This window comes from Takifugu flavidus, chromosome 10 (assembly GCF_003711565.1).
Source record: "Takifugu flavidus isolate HTHZ2018 chromosome 10, ASM371156v2, whole genome shotgun sequence".
NCBI classification, from domain to species: Eukaryota; Metazoa; Chordata; class Actinopteri; order Tetraodontiformes; family Tetraodontidae; genus Takifugu; species Takifugu flavidus.
The window spans coordinates 12,152,319-12,174,876 of NC_079529.1; the positions used below are offsets into that span (position 1 = coordinate 12,152,319).

Sequence of the window (22,558 nt, forward strand, 5' to 3'; positions counted from 1 at the left end):
CTTATGCTGTTTAGGAATCTGGACTAAAACCTTTGTCTGGGCGTCTCAATGTGTGACACGTGCAGATCTTAGATGTCTACGTACGTCATTTATTCCGATTAACATTAGTGGAAACGCAACATTTTGTAGTTGTCTTGCTGATGTTTAGAAGCCTATAAAGCAAAAGATGATGTTACTGTTAACGTTCCGTTGCCGTCCCAACATCCCAAAGCTGTAATCTGGTTGAGACACAGGGGTGTGAGTGCAGCACAGACAGAGAAGGAGTTCCCACCTCATCTAGTTCCGAGATGTAGACGGGCTTTTCTTCAAAGCCAACGGGCATGGGCTGACTGGGCGGGATCTCCACCTCCTCACACAGCTTAGTGTTCTCTCTGCGGATTCCCTCGGGCAGCAGCATCTGAATGTCACACACACACACACACACACACACACAGACGCCTCAGCAGTGAACTCCTGGCACACCGGCGGACCATGTTCCAAACCACAGAACACAGCCTCTTTTCCCAGTGACTTAAACAGTGCTGATGACCTTCTATTAGAACCTCAACTTTACTACCAGCTTAATCTGCAGAGTTTATTTGAGTTAATGAGAACACTTGTAGACAGGCTACTCACTCGGGCTCCTCCGACAAATGCAGCCATCTTCCTCGCCTCAGCATAGCTGTCATAAACGTTGGGATAGCAAGGACGTTGGTACCCCCCGTCTCTGCTCAGGATGGGGTCGCGCCGTGCAGTCAGCAGGGCCTGCTCGCTGTGCCAGGACAAGAGTCAACAGTCAAAGGTGAAGACGATCCAGGAAGACAGGAAACACAGTAGGTGAGGGATTCCACTCCCGATTCTTTCCCCTCTGAATTTGGCCATCCTCGTCTTCATCACTTCTTTTCCATGTAAATTACAGGTAGAGAAAACGCCTCCGCACAGGAAAGGAGGTGCTGTGCTAGTGAGGGCTTCGTTTTTATTTGGGAAAGGTCTCAACAGGCTGTCATGAAAAATGCAAAAGCTTGTCTTTTCAGGGCAGGGTGAGATGGCCAGACAGACGAGTGAGGAAGAAGAGATGAAGGGAAAGTTTGGAGAACAACATACCGCAGGGCTCTCATCTCTCTGGGGTCAAAGGCCATGACGGCCTCTGAGGAGTCGCTTTCTTCTGCTCCTTTTCCTTTCTTCCTCTCTTTCTTCTCCTCTCGGCGGTAAATCTTCATCATCTGCTTCTCCTGCTCCGACTGGATGGTCACCTGGCATCCATAGGTGGGCATGGCGACTTCGCCACTTGCTTTCCAAAGATCTGGAAAAGCAAGTCTTAAAATAAATAAGAGGCATGAGCACTGAAGAAAACCTTCAACGCTGCCTATTATTCAGGTGAAATGGTCCTCCCGGGGTGTAACTTTGCAATGGCGTGGATGGAGTGTGAATGGCCCCCCCGCCCCGCTGTGCTCCCTGCCTGACGCAGAAGCTTTAGCTGCTTTTATAGAATAAATAGACACACAGCGGAAGGGCGCCATATCTGGAGGACTTTTAAGCTTCTTTTCAGCCTTATCGTGGCACGCTTCTGAACCCTGCACCTCCAAAATGGAGAGATGGCTGTACTATAATACCTCCAAAGGTAAACAAGCCTTTGCAGCAACCGCAACTAAAAATGGATTAGAAATGTGATGACTAAATGAATTCGCATTCGTAGTTTCGTCACACTTCCTGTCGGCTCCAAGCAGGTCTCTACATTAATCACGCTAATCTCCGTCAGGTGCTGGAGACAACGGCTCGTGAGTTCCCACATCTCCCCCATCTGTCTTTACTCTCCTTTCATCACCTTCATCTTCAGGATGCCTGGTCACGACTCGGCGCTGTGCAGCGGCTATAATTGTTGTTGCGTAATCCAATGATGGTGGAGGACGCAGCCCCGGGGGCCGCTGAAGTCGAGCGGCAAAGTGGATTATATGAGCCGGTCCAAAGTGACTGGAGTCCATTTGTGGAGACGGCGTCCTCTGCTGCTCCCCCAGCCTGGATGTAAAGGATATATGCTGACTGCTGTGTTTCAGGGGATACAGGGGCTGCTGGTGGACCTGTGGCTCAGAATTTGGCCCAGAGTTTAGCACATGTGCCAATCATCTGGCCGTGCTGCAGCCTTACATGGACCATGTAACCCATCCGACTAGCTTCCAGTAAAGCCGTAAAGAGCTTCGGGTGAGCCTCTGGTCTGCTTGGAGTCTTCTGTAGTGATAGAATGAGAGCGTGTATGTGACCCAGACCAGGGTGTCCAGCATTTGACTGGTTGCTGCTGATGGTTCCAGGATAGTGTGGCGCAGCAGGGGTTAACGCTCCCCTCGGCAGGCTCCCCATTCGAGGCACAACAGCTCAATAAAAAGCAGAATGGCTCTTGAAAACAGATGAGATCTGATGATTGCTCCACGGCTCGGGTTGATTGACTGAATGATTTCTTCTTTATCTGGTCTGGCGGCTCTACGTGCTGCAAAGCCTCCCTCTGTTCCAAGCTGCTCTCCTCTTCCTGTCACTCCTGCCCTCCCATTACCTCTCACCCCTTTAACTCTCTCTTCCCCGTGCCCGATTCCTCCGTCTAAGTGGTTCCACATCCCCCGTTTTTTCCTTTGAGGATGGAGCTGTGGGGCCTGACGGTGATTGCCTGATTCTTATTTCCATCAGTGGCTGCTACACCATAATCATGTGAAGAGCATCTTCAAGACGGACTGTTATTCCCCACAGTCCTTTCAAGGTTTTCATGTGTGAGAGTGCAAGTGCAGCCTTTACATCAACAGGAAGCCTTTTCCTTTCTGGACGCGTGGCAGAAGATTTCCCCGACATGGGTCAGGCTGACGCAGTCCCGCCTGTTTCCTATATGAGACAGCTTCAGTTCACCGGCTCATCCTGGCTAAACTCCAGCACTGACCGATTCGTGTTCATGTCGTTTCAGACAGCCTCGGAAAGTGGTGAAATGCAGTTTTCTGCTATCCAACTCATTCACCTACTCAGCCTAAGCAAAGGATTTAAAGATATGGTCCCATAAAAGTCCCGATCTGATCCCTCACATCCTGTGATCAGTGCTAGCGATGCCGGCTGGCAGAAAGTGTTTGGCAGCCCAACACTGACCCCAGCGTGTTGTTAAATTTGTGACAGAACTATTGTCCACGGGCCACGTGCACCACATTGTGCATTTTATAGCCTCGCCCTAAAGAGGCTGGTGGAGGGAGCAGCAGCAGCTTCTGCCAGATGAGCAGCAGCGTCGCCTTCCTGTAATGACTGAAGTTATTCTGCCACGTGGTCGTACACGTTTAGAAATCAGTTAAACGAATGAGGCACCATTTCAGGACACGACCCAACACCAGTCCCCAGCCTCAGAGACATCAGAGGAGGTGAAGGACGGAGTTGACGCCGTGTTTTTAACCTGATCTGGATCCCTCTGCTTCTGATCTCTCTTTATCACTTTCACAACTTGAAGGTAAAACGCCACCCAGATCCGAGTCAACAGCAAGATGGTAGCAGACGCATGGGTGAGAGCAGCGGGTGTCCAAAATCCCGAGCGTTCACTCTTCCTGAAGTGGACGACAGCTAAAATATAATGTATTTGGCAGTTAAGGTGAGGTTTTTGATCAGTGCACCTGCCTCTTTGGTTCTGCTCCCCAGTTTTAATACTCTACAGGAGTAACTAATAGCAGCGCCCCTGAATCCCACTGAGGAACTTCATAAGAGTGTCTGTGGACTTTGAGCTCAACAGATTTGTGGGAACAACAGCAGCACATTTCTGCCCTATAACTATGTAAATGTGAGAGCATTTCTCATGACTGGGTTAATACACATGGCTTCATTTAACTGTTTAAAGTGACTTGTGGATTAAAGTCTTGGTAGACTTTTAAACCTCTAAATGAATGAACAGAACTCTTCATCAGGTCACAGGATGACCCAGCCACCACTTTTAAGATCTAAATTCAGGGAATCTAAAGTTGAAAATACCCTGAAGGATTTGTGACTTGAAATAAGTGCTGGGATTATGGTGACAAAGCAAGAAGTCTCTGGTCTAATCTGCAGCTGCTTTGATGTCTACCTTACACACGGATCACAGAGCTCTGGCAGAGCAACATTATCCATCCTTATCGCTCCGCCGCCATTTCCAACGGCAGCACGCTCACCCTCTCTGGATTAACGGCAGAACCTAATGAACCTTAGGACAAAGGAAATGGGGTCGAGACACAGGATTGGCTTATGATGGAGCTGGGGGATTCCCTAACAAAGACAAGCAGGTAGAGCTCAGCCAGCAAAGCCCTGCAACACTCACACAACTTCATCTCACAGTAACTCGGCCAACCTCTGAGCCGGCAGGACGGCTGACAGGTCGAGAGAACCAGCACAGAGCAGAAGAAGCCGCTCGTTTTCACCTCCATTCAACAGCATCGTAAGTTTTACTCAACAGAGGGGGCAGAAATAAATGGCCCTCTTTCTGGGGCGCCTTCACAGATTTAATCAATAATACACTGGTCTTTACAGGGAGGCTGCGGTTTTAGCTAGAACAAACAGTTTTAGATTCTGTAAATCATGCTGTCAAACTGCCGAGAAAACTAGTTTGATTGGAATAGATGCGATATAAATAAAGCTGAACTGAATTGGTCATTGCGACCTGTCAGCGGGCTCGACGATGACGCAACTGACGTGAGTCAGGTGACTTCCTCTGTGTCCCTACAGTCTGTTGTCACTAAACTGGATTTTAGAAAAGCTCTTCCAAAGTTAAGCTAAGCAAGCTAAAACAGACTTGAAGTAAGTTCAATTACAAATCAAGTGAAAGAACGGTGAAGGGAGGGATGAAGTCTGACCTGCTGTGTAACTGCTCCTGTCTGGTGGGACGTTGGCGAGCGAGCTGACCACCTCCAGCCTCTTCTGAAGGAGAGTTGAGATCATCTCCAAACCTTCTGGACCCAGCAGCTCAAACAGCTGGAAGGAGACAGAGAAAGTCAGAATAACAGGGAGGTGTGGCCCAACGTGAAGACAGGTGCTACGGCCCAGTCACAGCACCTGCCGATTACAGCGGTCCTAATGGAGAAGGCGCCGCAGCCCTCGGCCACCTGCCACTCAGCAAACGACAGGAGAACAAGGACAAACCTCGTCCACAGGAGCAGCCGTGCACCCTGCACGTGCAAGGTGCCAGCATAGTTGGAAAACAGAGCTCAGAGCCAAGAGGGATGAAGACATGAACCTTTACACGTCACCAAATCCAGCATTTCCACACAAACTAAATCCATAAACGGTATCGGGCATTTGCTCACTCAAGTACAACTTAGCAGAATGTCAGCAGGCACAGTTCAGAGAGTTAAATAATAAGTGTGGAGCTCCAAAGTGAGGAGCCTGTAATCTGAACGCAGGCAGAGCTGAGGGAGGTCTGCAGGTGCACAGCACCAGCCTGGCACACGGGCCGCTCCGGGAGCAAACACGTCAGCGAGAGGGCCGGTTTCCAAATGTCAACTACGTGATGCTGCCCATAGGGCCGCTGAAGCGGAGCTACTGTTATTATCTGAGAGGGTTTAAGAGTGAGAGGAGTCCCATCAAAGACCATCCTGCTCCGCTCATTAAAACAAACAGAACTGCGACAATTTGTTGAGCTGCGCTGAGCTGCAGTCAAAGCTCTAATCAATCCCAGCTCGCTCGGGCTCAGAAGGTGGCTGGGGATGAATGTGATGCCAGTGAAAGTGGCCACACGGGGGCTCGAGATCACATCAGCCTTCTGTCAGCATGTTCTCCTGCACCGAGAGAAGATCTTCTGACAGTTCTGTTTCTCTCTCCACCAATGACTGTCAATTACATTTTCTGCTGATTTATGGCCGTGGGTCCAACACAAGAATCCCTGAAGTGTGTCCAGGGTTGGAGATTACAACTCTTGTGGTTTTTTTAAACCGTCCCTCATAGGTGTCAGCCTCAGAGGGCTACCACATTAGCTTTCCAATCCTGTGGACAGGTGGAGTTGGTAATATCTCCAAAAGGTCAATGGCGGGTTGAGCGGTGGACAAAGCTAAAGGCCAACTTGGCCAAACAGTCATGACAAGATAAACCCGAGAGGCCTCCTGATGAAGGTCAAGGTCCTAGCAGATCCATAATAGAGAGTGGGTTTCCCTTGTGAGACAAACCTCGTTCTGCAGCTCATCGTCGCTCCTCTGGGAGGCCAACATTTCAAACAGGGAGGTGTACAGCTCCTCTGGGCTGGATGAGATCATGTTGCCTCCGTTCAGATACTTCTCTACCTCACTGTGAAGGAGGTTTTCATCCCCAGAGGTCAAAGATCTCCCCGAGGGAAACATCCCTTCCTTCTCCGGCTCCTTTCGCCCGCTCTGCTGGATGTTGAGAAAGTTCATGAAGTCCAAACCATCTTTCTCATCGTGGACTCCTGAGGAGTTCAGGTCTTCCAGAGGGTCCAGAGTATAGCACTCGTAGGAGAAAGCAATGTTACGACCAAAAGTGGAGCCTCGTTGAGTGGTGCGACGGGAGCTCTGGATAAAGTCCTCCACGTGAGCGTCTCCAAGCGAAGCCACCAGCCGAGCCACAGAGGAGCAGGAGGTTTCAGCCCCAGACGACGGAAACGGCCCAAACATATGTTTGATGGCGCGGGTCTCCTCTGTGCCCACGTGCTCTTTATTGTAGAAGATCTCAAAAAGGAAGACTGCGGCACTTTCGACGGCCTCCTGACCGTGTTCAGATCCCACTGAAAAAGAAGATAAAACACACAGCAAACAGCTTGTTATCCGACCCTTCAGGCGTGGAACACACCGAGCTAAAGCGGTCAGAGCCAGGGAGGCGTCCTTCTGGCTGTATCGTGGCATCCTGCAGCTTCTCAGCCTTCATACAACATCTTTAGCTCAATGCTCTGTTCCTGCTGCACGCACGTGTCATTGTCACAGAGCAAGCACCAATTCTGCGAGGATCTTTCATCAGTGCAGGGATGTTTCTACCCTGTGACACACTTCTGGAAGGGAACAATCCCTTAATTAATGCCTTCCTTTTTAATCAGACTGTCAGAAGTTCCAGCTGCACCAGTCTGAGCTAGCATGACTAAAGCCAGCACAGGGAGCGTGTGGCAGCAGTCTTTACAGCTGCTGCTCCTCTGGGCTGGAGCAGAACGTTAGCTGGCCCGTCGTCTTTGCTCAATGGCAGTAAACGTAGATGTGGTGGTGCTCACAACGTTTTTCAGCTGGTGGCAAGCGCACGCTAACAATGCGCACTTCAACATGTGACACCGACATCTTTGGTCCATCCCCACGGGGACACAGTTGAGACACTGTCCCTCAATTTCTGAGAAACTACAAGTGTTGGACACAAAAAGCACCGGGAAGAATGGGCCAATTAGAAAAGAGATGGACATGTTCAAATCACAGCAGAATGGCTGTTTTGGCCTTTTCAAAGTGGCGTTTTATTTTTTGGATGGTCACTCAAATGAAGAGTCGGAACCCTCCAGAAAAATCAGCATTGATACAACCAGAGAACAACGTCATCACAGGTTGTTGAGAAATATAAGAGCTCACACACACACGGTACAGGACATGATTTAAAAAAAACCGCTACATTTCTAAGAGATCAAAGTCATTTTTAGCTATTCTGGCTTTGGAGCCACAATTTCAACCCTGGCTGGAAGATGAAAACAGATGATAAAAGCCATTTATCTTTATCGGTTTAACACAAATGCATGAAAATCGGTGCAGGGAAGTGTCGGTGGATTTCAGGTAGAGGAAATAATTACCAATTTGTTTGGCTGCCAAAAGCAGACTCTTCAGCTCCTGATTGGCAGCCTGCAGCTTAGCTTTGTCCCGATTCTGGGTGCAGAAATGGACAATCTTCTGCCACGTCAAGCCCTCTTTGGCAAACAGCTCCCGTCTCTTCTGCCGTTTCATCTAAACAGGAGGACAAATGTGCTCTTAATTCAACAACACCCATTACTCAGCTCCCTTCTGCAGGCTGGGCAGCAGCTTTTCCTTGTAATTCAGAGATGATAAACAAAAAGTGCTTCTCTGTGAGGACCAGGCAGCAAAACTGTAACTTTCTGTGTGATCGTTTAGAAAAGCAGAGTCACCTGTAAAGAAGGAAGTACGTGGCCAGAGTTAGCATCGCTACAACTTTAACACAGACCAAGAAGTTACTAACAACAAGCTCTTCTCTTCTGTCTGGACTGTCAGGAGGTGATGCAGCCATCAATCTGTGCCAGTGTACGTATCCTGACACTGTCTGATGCTAGATTATGGCACAACTTGGACAGGAGGGCAATGATCCAGTGTGGACAGTGATGATCAGTGCAGTAGCAGTCATGACAGACGTGTTTCTGTTCCTACACCACAGATCCACACTGGCAGGAGGGCAGCCTCATTTTTGGACATGCTAACTACTGACGGGCTGGGTGTGCTGGAGCCTGAGCGACCTGGAGGACTGGCAGGACGCAGACATCAGGGCTGTCCTCACCTTCAGGTCAAAGCGCTGCTCAGCTACATCGTCCCTCCTGCTGACAACAGAGAAGGAGCGCAGCGCTCCGGTCAGACGTGGAGGGGACATGGCTGCTTACTGGTTCCACTGGTCTCACAGATGTCCCTTTCTGAAACAGAGGACAGCATGTTTAATAGAGAAGCGTGACTTTAATTGAGGTGACTTTTATTGCGTTGACTGCAGAGAAACGCTCAATTTCGTGTTTCACGTGTGTTTAATCTTCTAATGGTGGGAAATTGATTTCATATTTATCAGTAATAACATGTCCTCCTGTCACCGGTGAATATTACTAGCTAATAACGAAGTCACTACACTTGAGAACAAACTGCGCTGTCTCGCTTTCAACTTCAGTGGAAATGAAAGTTCACAGTGCAGAAAAAGCCGGCATATTCTGAGATACAGATTAAACGGCAATGGAAGATCATGAAAGACCTTTTGTCACAGGTTAGAATTGTGTAAACTATGTCGCTATTGTACATGTAAAGTAGGAAAATGTTGTAAAAGTGTGCGACAACAGCTGAGCAAGTCACTGACGCCAGTTAGCTAATGTTAGCTTAGCCTGGATGGCGCTTTCTCAGCTGCGTTAGCGTCAAGACTCTGACAGAACAAAAGATGCCTTAAAACACATTCGACGTTCAGTGAAAACGTTAACGTTTAAAATCATACCTTCCAGAGTGGACTACAAAACAAGCTGTCAGACACGTCTCTACCGGCAGCCATCAACCGGAAGTACGGGTGAGCGATGAACTGTGGGTATTGTAGTTTTTAAGAATGTGTTTCAGATATCCCGCAATAAAATGCATTATACACGATTTATTTCTGTCGGGGGAAAGTAACGTTCCTGCAAATGTGATAAAAGGAGAGAAATAAATAGGTAAAAGCCTCAAAAACCAACACATTTGATTCTATCTGTTTCTATGTTGTGAATCATCCAAAGGTGTGTTCTGCATTTCTAGCTCACAGAAATGTTCCAGATAAAACCTGCTTACATTAATATGCATTCTGTTTCAGGAATTTATATCAAGTAGACTTGGGGGAGGCTCTAGATCAAGTAATCAGGTAAAACTCAGAAACTCTGCTCAATCTTTTACAGCCAAATATCCAGCAAAAACAGACTTGGACATGAATTGTGTGAAATACTTCCAGATCTTTGACCATTATACTGTGATCAAAGTCACAACTGTCACAATGCAGAGGCGATTATTGCATTCAATGATTGATAGGGAGATTTGTGATTGTTGTTTTTGACTGAGTGGCAATAATAGCCTGGACTTCAACCTTTCACGATATTTCCTGTTTCTCGCTGGAAATAATTCTCTTTCTCTCTCTCATGTCCTTGACTTCATAATTCCCCTTCCACATTCTCACCTTAAATGGTCGAAAATAGCATTGTAGTATAAAAATAGTTTGTCTGATGAGTTCTGTCATCACGTCTGACACGCGCAGCACGAGATGACTCCATCTTGTTTACCTTTACTGCTGATCTCACTGGAAGCTGCTTCCAGTTTCAGCCTCTCGCTTCTGTTCTTCCTTTGATAGCATGTTTTTTTTTAATTTTCAGGCAGCTCAGAATAACAAGGTGTTTTTGGCCACATGCAGGATGGAGTTAAAAGCCATCCTGCCTCCAACGCTCAACCCATCAAGCCCGTCCTGATTCATTCCTCACCTGCTTTCACAACCTGTCTGACCTGCTCACACGTGCTTTGCTTTGTTCGGGGGGGCTCTGGCCTCCTGGCTGACACACACACACACACACACATACACACACACACCATGTATGCATGAGTGGTGTCCATGGAACACTAGCGAGGCCATCAGAGAGATGAGAAATGAGTGAGACAATGATTTGCTCTAATTGCAACGCTCTCTCTCCTGCACACACACACACACACACACACACACACACACACACACACACACACACACACACACACACACACACACACAGACACACACACACACCCTGGGACCAGACTAAAAGGCAGATCTTGTAAAACACGATGCATCAGTTTGAGTTTTATTCATGTGAGTTTCTCATGTTTGACTTGTCATGTCTGATATCCAGCAGAGGAACGTTCCAGCTCAGTTTCCATGCCTGACTTTTCCGCCGGCAAAGACAAAACAACATGAATCAAACTGCGAAGAGCTGTGCTCTGTCTGTGAGCCGCAACAGATTAAAAACAGCCATTGTGCTGCCTGTTTTCTGGTCTCGTCCTCCAGAACGTGGTCTGGGTTCTGCTCTCGCATCTCTGCGTTAGTGATCACAGTCGTTGTACTCGTGGTTCCGAGGTTTAGAAACATCTTCTTGGTGTGTGAACTCGTGCTCTTCCTGCCTCCTGAGTGTTTCAGACAGCCATGTGGACAGCAGTTACAGTAGTTGCAGCCAGGATTTCTCTGTCTTCTGCGGCTGCGACACATTTCTGGTAGGATCTCATGATTAACCCTGATTCATGTCCATTTCTTCCTAAAGAAGCCCTCAAAGATGAAGCAAAGCCTTGTAAAAACATGTTTGAAAACAGAAAGACTGCAGCGGATGCTCCGCTCCTTCCTTCTGTATCCTATTTACATCTCCTTTGAATCCACTTCTATTGTGAACTAGATCGACCCTGGAATGACCTTGAGCTCTCCTCGAGTCCACAGCTGATGTACATAATCTTTTATCTGTACATAAATCTGTTTCTGTAGACCCTGAGTGCTGTTTCACAGAATACTGCAGCATCAAATACACACAGTCCATATTAAAATATTTATTCATAGACAAAAGCAAATACACGCATGAATAGGCTAAGTGAAGCTAATGTTGTCTATTGATATTAACTATGTAAAGTCATGCACAAATAATTTAGGCTAATTGGAGCTGATTAATGCTAACAGAAACAATAACGACTCCTGAATTTGTACCCTTTTGTTTCCCAGATGAGCCTGTAATAAAGTATAAAAAATTAAAAAGCATATACTTTGAGATGAAGGGAGCTAACTACTGCTAACAGTAGCTAAGCAAAGCTAACGAGAGCCCAGCAGTCAAAGGTTTTGTGAATGTAGCTCAGTCTTTGTTGGCAGTGCCAACATGTGTAGCACAGATGTTCCAGAACATGTTTGTGATGATGGCTAATTAAACCAGCAACACCACTGAAGCTTTGCACACAGCTGCACTGGACGAGGATGGAGAGGATCAGGAATGGGTCAACATGTTAGCTGTCCCTGAGGGGGACATGTCCAGAGGAGAAGAAGACAAAAGCACTGGTTCATGAAGTGAGGCAGCGAATGCTAGTGCTAGCTTGTTAAACACTCGTGATCGCTCGCAAACGTGCAAACGTGCACAGGGCAGAAAATGTGCTAAAGTTGCTGCTAGTGTGCAGCAGATGGGCCCGAGTTTTTAGACTGGTGGGTTGTTAAGATGTATGTGACACTGGTGCACCATGGGAGAAGCTTCCCCACTGAGCTGCCTTCAGAAGTGAATAATTAGGGTCGAGTTTTGCCTTCAGGGAGAAGCTGGAAGAAGCATCAAGGAAACACATTAGCAGGGCGTCGAGGAGCGCACCACAAAAACTAATTGGAGGGAAATTCCCAGGAACTGTTTCACTTTGTTCAACTGGAAAATAAAATTTATGACAACTCAGATAAATAAATAGATTTTCTAAATAACAATAAGTTGTCTAAAGTGACTCTGGGGGAGTAAAAGTAAAACACTCAGGATTTTTTCATTTTTCTAAATTCACAGATTAGACAGACGGACGGTGAGTGGGCGCCAACAGCCGTGAAGGCCTGTTTTTAGGTGGCTGAAGTCCTGATCGCTCCTGGGCTCACCTGGTTCAGTTCCTATGAGGTGAAGCCTCTGAGCTCTTCCGTCACACACAACAGGCAAACGTCCAACACATCGTTCTTTTTCCAACTCTCTGGTGGAGGTCAGCTGGAGTTAGCTTGTAGCTTAGCACTGGTCCAACCTGGTGCCGCCTTGGGGACATCGGTCAAGGGACATGCTGCTTTGTTTTTGAGACAATCAATAAGACATTGAAATAAAATCATGGTTCAACTACAGTCCATGATGGCAGCACTGAATGTCTAACATGATCGTGATGATTTATAGGCACAACCGCCTGAAGCTAATCTAGCATGAGAGGCTCAAAGGGAGGCAAAGTGAGCAGGTTGACGTGTGCAGGGACACCACTCCTCTGACAGGAGCTCAGCTCAGCTCTACTCACCTTTATCACTGTGAGCCCCAGAGGCCAGAACTCATGACCAGGACCAGGATACTGGTGGGATCCATAACATCGTCTCCCAACAGGTGTTTTACAACTAGTGAAGATTCCAGCGGTGGACAATTCCTCCATCTTTAAATCTGGACCACGCACTAGCTTCCATCTGCTGTGGGCGTCAGCTCCTAAAGAGCCACTCTGGGGTGATAAATGTCAAAGGGTGGTGGTAAAATCTAGGTTACAGTTGTGTTTGCTACACAAAGCTGAGGGAGGTGGGAGGTGGTGGGTCAATGCAACAGAGGTGGAGGGGTCAAGGTCACACTGGCATTAAACAGAAGCCGCCCGCTGCTGCTGTCACCTTCTGAAGCGGGCTTTTGGAGAGATGGAGGGGGACACCAGCTGGAGGTCTGCTTTTCCTCAGGAATGTGCTAGCTGTTAGTTGCCGTACGTCTGAGGCACTCGTGGATCCAGAGGAGGAATGAGAGGAAGGTAACCATTAGGAAGTCCTCCGTGTGCCTGCAGGTTGGTCACTTCAGTAGTCCGATCCTCATTTTGGGGACTTCCTGGCTGCCAGGAGAAGGTGAAGAGGGTGAGGGGGTTCTGTAGCACCTGACCGATGTTTAGAAAATGTTCTGAAGCCGTGAGAACAGCTACAGGAACCACCACGCTCTGCCCATGGACACCGCATCTGTGACCTTTTAGCTCCCTTGAAATTCACTGCTTGTGATGACCAGCACATGGAGGCAGCAGCACCCTGGTGCATGCTGGGTAGTGTTTGAAGTAGGTCTGCACAACGATGTGCTGAAGTATGGAGAGTAGCTCACCCCGAGGATCTTTGTCAACCTTTAGATTGATGTAAACACTCAAAAAAGCTTGAAGGCTGAAAAAGGCTGGACTCAGGTAAATCCAGGATTACTGATGGACCGCAGCTCCGTGGAGGACGTGTGACACTTCTGGAGGGTGAAGGACACGACTGTTGTTGCCAGAGCAAAGGAAGAGTGGATTCCACCCAAGGTTGGGTCAAAGTCACAGAGTCTCAAAGGATCAACTCCAAGCAAACACACAAGAAAACCCAACAGGGGGTAGAGACGCCAGAGGACACGTGAAAAGACCTGTTCATTCCAGTTAGAGGACAGAACACTTCTCTGATGAGCATCAGTTTGATTTCAGATGGTTGCTCCCAAAAAACATGGAACAGCGGGCGCCAACGTCATCTTCCAGCTGACCTTTTCCTGCCTCTCCTCTAATTTCCCACCTCTGCTCAGCATAATTAGGGCAGGATAGACGGCTGCTTGATCAGCGTTGGTATTTAGAAAGCTAACATGGACGTTGCCTCCGCCTCATTAAGACCGAGCTGCTTTCACCCTTCAGCACAGCACTGCTGGTCTGAGAGGACGGGAGATGCCCCTCGCTACCTGCCCACCTCGCCGTGGTCCAGAACGGTGACGGAGCGGGTCTGAAACCTTAATGAGCCGGACAGAAATGCCTGAGTTTTTTCTGTCCTCCCGTCCAGCCCTTCTGCCCTGTCCTCCTGTCCTTTCCTGTCCTCCTGCCTTGTCCTCCCGTCCTGTCCTGTCCTTCTGCCATGTCCTCCTCTCCTGTCCTGCCCTGCTCTCCTGTACAGACCTCATGCCTTGTCCTTTCCTTTCCTTTCCTTTCCTTTCCTTCCTTTCCTTTCCTTTCCTTTCCTTTCCTTTCTTTCCTTTCCTTTCCTTTCCTGTCCTGTCCTGTCCTGTCCTGTCCTGTCCTGTACTGTCCTGTCCTGTCCTGTCCTGTCCTGTCCTGCCCTGGTCTCCTGTCCAGACCTCATGCCTTGTCCTTTCCTTTCCTTCCTTTCCTTTCTTTCCTTTCCTTCCTTTCCTTTCTTTCCTTTCCTTTCTTTCCTTTCCTTTCCTTTCCTGTCCTGTCCTGTCCTGTCCTGTCCTGTCCTGTACTATACTGTCCTGACCTCATGCCTTGTCCTTTCCTTTCCTTTCTTTCCTTTCCTTTCTTCCTTTCCTTTCCTTTCTTTCCTTTCCTTCCTTTCCTTTCCTTTCCTTTCCTGTCCTGTCCTGTCCGTCCTGTCTGTCCTGTCCTGTCCTGTCCTGTCCTGTCCTGTCCTGTCCTGTAACTATGGTGGGATATTGTGTTCTGGGACAGAATTTGGATTTCATCCTCGGTCCACAGACAGCTGACATCTGCCAGAGTGTCCAAGGTAAAGAGCAAATCTCAGAGCTACCTGGGAGGCTGCGATCACATGACCGGGCAGAGAAATACCCGTGACATCGAGATGCCCTCCAGAGAGGAAAGACTGCGCTGATTTGTGTGGTCACTGAGTATTTTATGTCCTCACTGAAGGGCGATAAAAGCCAGCATTTGGAGAGATCTGACGCTGCTGCAAGCACCACGGAGTCTTCCTCCTGATGTCGGAACAGTTTGGGACAACGCTTCAGGGACACGGGGGAGATCTTTGTTTTATTGGGACACACAGCAGGATCCTCGCTCAGGGATTTATTCAAACCTTGAAATTAAACATTCCACAAGTGTCGGACTCCTGCACTAGGCCCCTCCCCCTTCAGCTCACACCACGTTCTTCTTCGGTACAAGCTTTTTTCTTTGGAGCCTCCGAGACCCTGGTCCTCAGCAGTGCCTGGGGAGAGCAGGTAGCTTGAGGAGATACTGCCCCCAGCAAGGGAGTGCAAGTATCTCAGAATCTTGTTCACAAGTGAGGGAAGCATGGATCAGGAGGCTGACAGCTAGATCGGGACACCGTCTGAGGCGGTCTGTTGTGTTGAACGGAGCCGGAAGCCTTGGTAGAGTCTCTGAGCTTGTTCTCAGAGGAGGAGCTGAGGAGCTCTAACGGGAGAAGAGCTCAGAATAGAGCCGCTACTCCCCCTCTAGTTGAGAGGAGCCGCTTGAGATGGTTTGGAGGACAGGCCCACTGCTTCCTGGGAAGATCTGGTGGGCGTGTCCTTCTGAGAGGAGACCCAGCATTAGGACACACTGGACAGATTATGGCTCGTTGGAGATAAACAACTGGACAACTGGTTCAACGCTTGGTTAAACTGCTTCAAAATAAATCCTCTTAAATTGTGTCGCGAATGTCACCAGAGCTTCAGCGCCCCCTGAAGGTCCTGGTTAAAGGTAAAGGAGGTAATTCCTCCCTCAGCGCAGAGAAAAACAAACAATGACTTTACAGAAGAGACATAATTGCTTCTGGACTGATGGGTGGAACGTATGAGTGGGATTAGCAGCTAAAAATGAACATGATGAGGATGAGGATGATGAGGACGATGATATGAGCACTTGTGGGCAATCCAGTATCTGAACCTCTGTCTGGTTGACTTCCACAGAATTTTACGGAATTTGCGAAGCATCAGCAAAGAGGAGAACTCAGCTCCACTTATGGCCCTGCTCACCACGCTAACACCCTGCTTCATTTTGGCAAGTGGAAACGACTTTAAACAACAGTGGTTGGCAGGTAGACTTTCGACTAGTGCGGCCCCTCCAGCTGTGAGAGCTTTTATAGCAATTATAACGGTCCTCTGACAGCACCCAGAAGGATTCGGCACGCAGCCGAATATATTAAAAATGACCCTTTTAAGTCTGACACTCCATAGCTTTTACATGTCAGAGTGTCAGGCAGAGAAATGGTGCTGCCATGTGGGTGAAGCCCAGATGGGCAGAAAACAGGAAACAAGAGCTCTTGACTGGAATTTAGTCTGAACACACACAAGCCAGCGTGGACACAACACAGCAACATGTCTGATGGCATGAGGAGGGGGGTGGGGGTGGGGGGTGAGTGTGTAGGGGGTGGGGGTGGGGGGTGAGTGTGTAGGGGGTGGGGGTGGGGGGTGAGTGTGTAGGGGGTGGGGGTGGGAGTGTGTGTGTGCGTGTGTGTGAGTATGTGCGGAAGTGGGAGTGTGTGTGTAGGGGGTGGAGGTGGGAGTGTGTGTGCGTGTGCGTGTGCGTGTGTAGGGTGGGGGGTGTGTGGGAGTCTGTGTGTGCGTGTGTGTGAGTATGTGCGGAAGTGGGTGTGTGTGTGTATGTATGTGAGAGAGAGAGTGTGTGTGTGTGTATCAGTGTATTAGTGTATGTGTGCACATGTGTGTGTGTATGTATCATTGTGTGTGTTTGTGTGTGTGTACCAGTGTGTGTACCTGTGTGTACCAGTGTGTGTAAGACTGTGTACCAGTAGGTGTACCAGTGGGTGTGCCAGTGTGTGAGTGTACGTGTGTGTACTAGTGTATAGTAGTGCGTGTATCTGTGTCTGTGTGTACCAGTGTGTGTGCACCAGCGTGTACCAGTGCGTGGGTGTACCAGTGTGTGTAGCAGTATGTACCAGTGTGTGTACCTGTATGTACCAGTGTCTGTACCAGAGTGTGTAACACACAGGTGCTCTGAGGCCGTGAGGACGTCCACAGGAACCTTGTCTCTATAACAGCAGAAAGTCTGAGACGATGACAGAGTCCAGATGTTTCAGATCGTTCAGTCCTGCTTATCCTGTACTTGTCACGTGCATGAGATTTGGATTCTCGTGCACGTGAAGTGACTTCCCCCATTTTCTACTTCTAAACTATTAAATAAAAGCCTTCATATTCAGGATCATGTTTCCATGGAAGCAGGTCGGAATGATAAAGGGGCTGGCTGCTTTGATCTTCTGACTGCCCGCTAAAGATCAAAGCAGGGGCGCTGCTCCTGTCTGCTTTGATTGTTCCTTCAATAATAAACGCTGCCTAAAGTCAGAGATGGAAACGTCCCCGGAGGGTAAACAGAAATAAAGCCTGTGAATGCGCCTGTGGTTCCGCCGGTTGCTGACAGCTCTTCATGGTCCAGCTTCGTCCTCTCTGGTCTCTGCAGGAGTGGCGGCAGCACAGAACCGTCATTGACTATTTATTTGTAGCCTCACAATCCAAGTGTTGATGGTGCAGATGCGGGGGGCAGGAGGGGAGTGGGTCGATCAAAGCTGCCTTTCATTTCAGCTCCAGATCAGCCCTCCATCACTGGGGGGAGCAGCTCCGCCTCCTGCTCTGACTGTGCTGCCTGTTTCAGACGGAACATGTCCAGGAGAAGGTTCCACCCGTGGAGCCTCCATTAACATGGCACAATGACAGGTTCTGACAGCTCCAGACTCCTGACCAGTGGCTGGTGCTAAATGATGCTGCACCCTCACACCTGTCCAACAACCATCCAACAGCTGACAGAATCACCTGTGCACTGACACAAAATGGCGGCACGACAGTGACAGGAAGTGGCCGTATCAGACTTTATATGAGGCACCTCGTGATTCAGCCAAATCTGATTTAGAAAGGAGTTTTCATTTGGTTTGAAGGATAATTGTTTTGTCTTTGTTCCTTGATTTGGTTTTAGATGTTCCACCAAACACGCTTCAAATCCAGTCACGAGCACATACGCACTGTTGGACCTTCTGCTCCTCCATCGTAGCTGCTTCTGAAGGGTGGAGATGGACGGTGCTACCCCCCCTTCCCCCGTCCACACACACACACACACGCACACGCACACACTGTTGTGTAGCAGTGCGTCCGACAGGCGGCGCGTCTGCCTCACGGCCGGAGCGCGGAGCGGCGCGACCAGACACGGATGCAGCAGAGAGACGCGCGTGTGCTGAGAAACAAACCAAGTTGTTTGCGCGGCTGTGTCGAGTCCCGCCGGTTCCGGCTCCACCAGGGTAAGACGGATCCACCAAACACGCGCATCTCTGGTTCCTTTTCTTTCCACAAACGCGTCTCGGCATCGTCGCCTCCTCAAACCGAAGTTCATCACTTTCCTGCCTGAAATCCGCTTTTAAAGGTGCGTCTCCGAAACCGCGCGCGCGCTCTCTCACGCGCGTGTCACAGCTTCGTCAGAGCTCGGACTGACCTCCAGCGTCTTTGGGCGACCTCGATCCGCGGATCACGTCTGTGGACGGAGCCTCCGCGGACACCCGTCGCGCACTGAAATGGATCAGCCGATCGGCTTTGAATCAACTTTTCTACCTGAACGCGTGAATCGTTTTCACGCGCACAGAGGATCGATTCTCCTAAATCCATGTGGAGGACACCCAAAGTAATCCACACATGTTTCGATGCGGGTCGTTACGCGCGGCTGTCATTGAGCTGCGGGATCGTGTGCGTGACCCGTTCGTGGATGTGACCTGAGAGTTGAACACTTTGAGGATTTAACCAGGTTCACAGTGACGTGAAGAAGCAGCTTGAACCAGAGTAACAAAGGTTCCGTCCAAAGAGTAGAGCTAAAAACGAGCTGAGAGGCAGTTCTGAGGGCAGGCAGACCAGTGTTTGGGGCTTTATGGGATCAGCTCTCCTGAGATCCCACAACCCATCAGTCTATTCAATTAATGTTCTTAGACCATGAAGGACATTACAAAATATTTGAAGTTTTTATTTTAAGAAGCTGATGCGTGATCGGATCCAAGCGCTTCAGAGTCAGGAAAAAGTCCAAAATGTTAATAAAAGTCCTAATTTCGCGGTGGAGCAGGGTGCTGAGGGAGAGGCCATCCATCATGCGGAGGCTCCTCTGACAGCTTCTGCTCACCGAGAACCTCACATGAGTGACTCCCATCAGATCAACGCGCCGCATTCACAGATTGGCTTTTACGCGGCCGCTGATCCGCGCCGCGGACGCGTCAGAGGGCGAAGTGTGTGTGTGTGTGTGTGTGTGTGTGTGGAAGGGGGTAACGGCGGGGGCGAGCGTGGTGGTTACCGGGGGAGTGAGGGGGGATCAGGGGAACAGCTCTGTGAAACATGTCCGCGTCGCTCTGAGCTCTCTGCCTTGTGCACGACGTCAGCCTGGTGAGTGGCGGTGCGGCAGGAGGAGCTCGGGCGCGCATGCACACGCACACACACACACACACACAAACAAACAGGCGCGCGCGGACAGGCTGGACCTCTCATGGATCTCCTCTCGTGTCTCAGCAGATGGATCCGCGTCCTGCCTAACATGGACGCGCGGCCAGCTCCGCCACCTCCTCCTCCTCCTCCATCATCTTGCTCAGCTGTGTCAGGGAGCAGCTTCAGCTTGGCGCAGTGAGCTCCTGGACTCTCACACACTCGCCGCTCTGCGCTCTTCTGGTTGCTGCGGGGATACATGGATGTGTGGAGGAACAGCTGATGATGACGCCGCAGCCGCTCTTCGCCGCTCGCAGACAGAACTGAGATTTGGGGCAATCGTGGGGTTGTGGGTCGAGAGGCTGCTGATCGTCCTGGAGCAGCATGGAGATCACCTGGAAGACCGGAGTCCTCTCCAGGATCCTGCTGCTGCTCTCACACTTGGCGGGAGTCTGTCTCAGCATGCCGCACGTGCTCAGATTCGGTGAGCCTCCTTTCATTGATCTGCTTCTCACGTGCGAGTCAAACTTTGACCGTGTGTGTGTGCGCGTGCGCGTGTAGCTTTTCCCTTCACGCGTGCAGGGGAAAATTAGGGCTGATCAGACTTGCTGGTCGAGCCCAAACCTGTTGCTCTTTAGTAAATCTGAGTGTGCCTGCGTGCGCGCGTGTGAGTGTGCACGCGTGTCATTGTCCGCACGTGCTATGCTATACATGCTACATGATATGCTATGAAGCTAAACAAGCAGATGAAATGGCTGCTGTGTTCCTGAAGTGGAGATTATCCTTTGAGGAATATTTGATTTGACCAGGACGGAAAATTTTGTGCCTCATTTTGAACTTTTCCTGAAGCTGCACGAGAGCAGGAGAAATTCCAAAACTGGGATTTATTTCATCCAAATCTGGCGTCAGGTCGTCCTCGCCACTTTAACTTTTGACTTAGAAATATTCAAAATAACATTATTGGATGGCTGTGGTCACACACTCAGGTCTCAGCAAAAATTCTCTCTCTCTCTCTCTCTCTCTCTCTCTCTCTCTCTCTCTCTCTCTCACACACACACACACACACACACACACACCACACACACACACACACATTATAACAGGTTTATCTGCTGCTGAGGTCAAAGGTCTAAATCAGCCAATCATGAGATTTAACACAAGTTTACAATAATTGCTAGAAATTGCAGTCTTGCTGGTAGTGTTGCTTTAAGTGTTTTGTTCGTTAGCATTATTTTATGCATCATTTTAGCGTTTAGATATTTGGGACCATTGGACAATGGGAGCAGGTGAATGGACTGGTTGTACTGGGGTAGACATGTCAGACAGGTCTCGTCCTCTGGCAGTCCCACATGGGTTGCTGGTTTGATTCTGGGCATCTGCGTCCAGTGTGTGAAAGTGTTCCTGGTCGTGAACGCTATTTTGCTTTGGTTGCTGCCGACTGCAGCGCCACCTTCTGGCTCGGGTGTCCACAAAGGTTGGTCTGGACGGATGGGTCCTGCTTCGTCTCCATTTTGTTGTTGTGTGAACAGTTGAAATCCTGAACCGCTCGGCCATTTCAGAAAAATTCAGGAGCGCGTGCATGTGTGTGTGTGTGTGTTTATGGGGCTGTGGAATGTATGTAGAAGATTGTTCATCAGATCATTGACGATCGATCAGTTACAAATGGAGGGGGCGGAGCTTGCTAGGCGGTGTCCTCTGTAACCACACTAACTGAACGTTGCTGCCTTGTTTAAGGTGAAGCCGGAGCGATGAGCCGCAGGGACACGTGACCTCAGAGTCGACTCAAATATCCTGCAGTTTTCCCGAGCAGAGCCGCAGACAGGTGAGGTCAGGAAATTGGATTAGTTGCGTAAGGATGGAGCCACATTCAGGGTCACTTCGCCGGGACGCCACCGAATATATTTGCTGCCGTCACCACATGAGGACAGACGAGGAGTTGAGGAATGACAGAAAGCCCATAGAGAGTATAGAAGATTTAATAGAAAATTTCTCCGCAGAGCGGTGGAGTCACGGACACCCGGGAGGTTCCTCACCTCCAAAAGAAGCAATTTGAAGCTGCATTTGTGAGTGAATAAGCGTGGAGGCGAAGCCGAGCCAGGGTCCCCATGATGGAGGGAGGGGGAGGCTGGAGGTCAAGGATGGGTTCAGAGGATCCGCGCAGCCTCGACTGGCACTCAGAGACCAGTGAGGAGGCGGCGTTGACCCAGGAGGTGGAAGGAGAACATCCCAACATGGCCGCGGTCTGCTGGGTGCGTGTGTGTGCAGTCACATGACGACAGGACAGCTTCCTCAGCAAGGTTTAGGAATCTGAAAATATTGATTTTAGTCTTGAAGTGTGGGGCTCCTGCTGTAGACACGGGCTGCAGGGTGGATCAGTGAGGGGTTCTCCTGCCAGAACCAATAAAGCTCCAGCTGTCTGAGGCTGCCGACGACAGACGGTGCCGCACAGAGACTGATGGGAAAAAAAGTGTTTTTCCACTCGAGTGGAGACAAAGAGGCAGAAGAGGGAGAGGGGAAGCAGCACGTCTCCACCCAACAGCCTCGGCTCCAGACCCAGATCCTGGCCCTAGGCCATCAGATCCAGCGTCATGGTAGGATCAGCACCCCACACAGAACTGGACCAGCATCAGAATCCTGACCTCTGACCTTCTGCTGACAGTAGGCAGTCAAACAGGGGTCCTTCAGAGGTGCAGTGTGTGAGTATGAGTGTGTGTGTGTGTGTGTGTGTGTGTGTGTGTGTGTGTGCTCACCTTTTGTGCACCCATCCTTTGATATAATATAATATCAATGATCCTACTTTATGGAAGTTTGTTGTTCATGTTGTCATTAATTTGACGGTGTCTATCTGTTGTCTCTGTAATGACCTCTGTAATAACCTCTGTTATAACCTCTGTATTAACGTCTGTAATAACGTCTGTAATATCGTCTGTGTGACTGGTGGTAATTACACCAGCTGAATTAGTAACACTGAGCACCGTCGCTGGGGTTGTGACGGCGTGTTTCAGATGCAGCCAGGCGAGGCTGCTTCACGCTCACGGGTGCTAACGAAAGCAGGGAGCGGTGAAACAGGTAGCAGCTTCT

General features: G+C 49.4%; 2 protein-coding genes across 4 annotated transcripts in view; one reads left to right on the forward strand and one right to left on the reverse strand.

The window, feature by feature from the left end:
- The window catches only part of ascc3 (activating signal cointegrator 1 complex subunit 3), a 43,290-nt gene extending 34,051 nt beyond the window's left edge, over positions 1-9,239 (reverse strand). For 2 of the 3 annotated variants that reach the window (XR_008952505.1, XM_057046474.1), the window contains exons 1-8: positions 9,124-9,239; positions 8,437-8,566; positions 7,724-7,874; positions 6,120-6,691; positions 4,815-4,932; positions 1,084-1,282; positions 616-751; positions 272-397 (exon numbers count right to left, since the gene is read on the reverse strand). Coding sequence is in view for 2 of the 3 variants with exons in the window: in XM_057046474.1 (XP_056902454.1) it covers positions 272-397; positions 616-751; positions 1,084-1,282; positions 4,815-4,932; positions 6,120-6,691; positions 7,724-7,874; positions 8,437-8,526 (1,392 nt within the window). In the remaining variant the exon portion in view is untranslated. Of the gene's footprint in view, positions 1-271; positions 398-615; positions 752-1,083; positions 1,283-4,814; positions 4,933-6,119; positions 6,692-7,723; positions 7,875-8,436; positions 8,567-9,123 lie in introns of those variants that run through there. The other variant, XM_057046476.1, reaches the window with a different exon arrangement.
- Positions 9,240-18,223: 8,984 nt separating this feature from the next.
- grik2 (glutamate receptor, ionotropic, kainate 2) overlaps positions 18,224-22,558 on the forward strand; it is a 90,771-nt gene continuing 86,436 nt past the window's right edge. The window contains exons 1-2 of the mRNA XM_057046481.1: positions 18,224-18,443; positions 19,568-19,961. Of these exons, the coding sequence (XP_056902461.1) occupies positions 19,862-19,961 (100 nt within the window). The 5' untranslated portion in view covers positions 18,224-18,443; positions 19,568-19,861. The remainder of the gene's footprint in view (positions 18,444-19,567; positions 19,962-22,558) is intronic.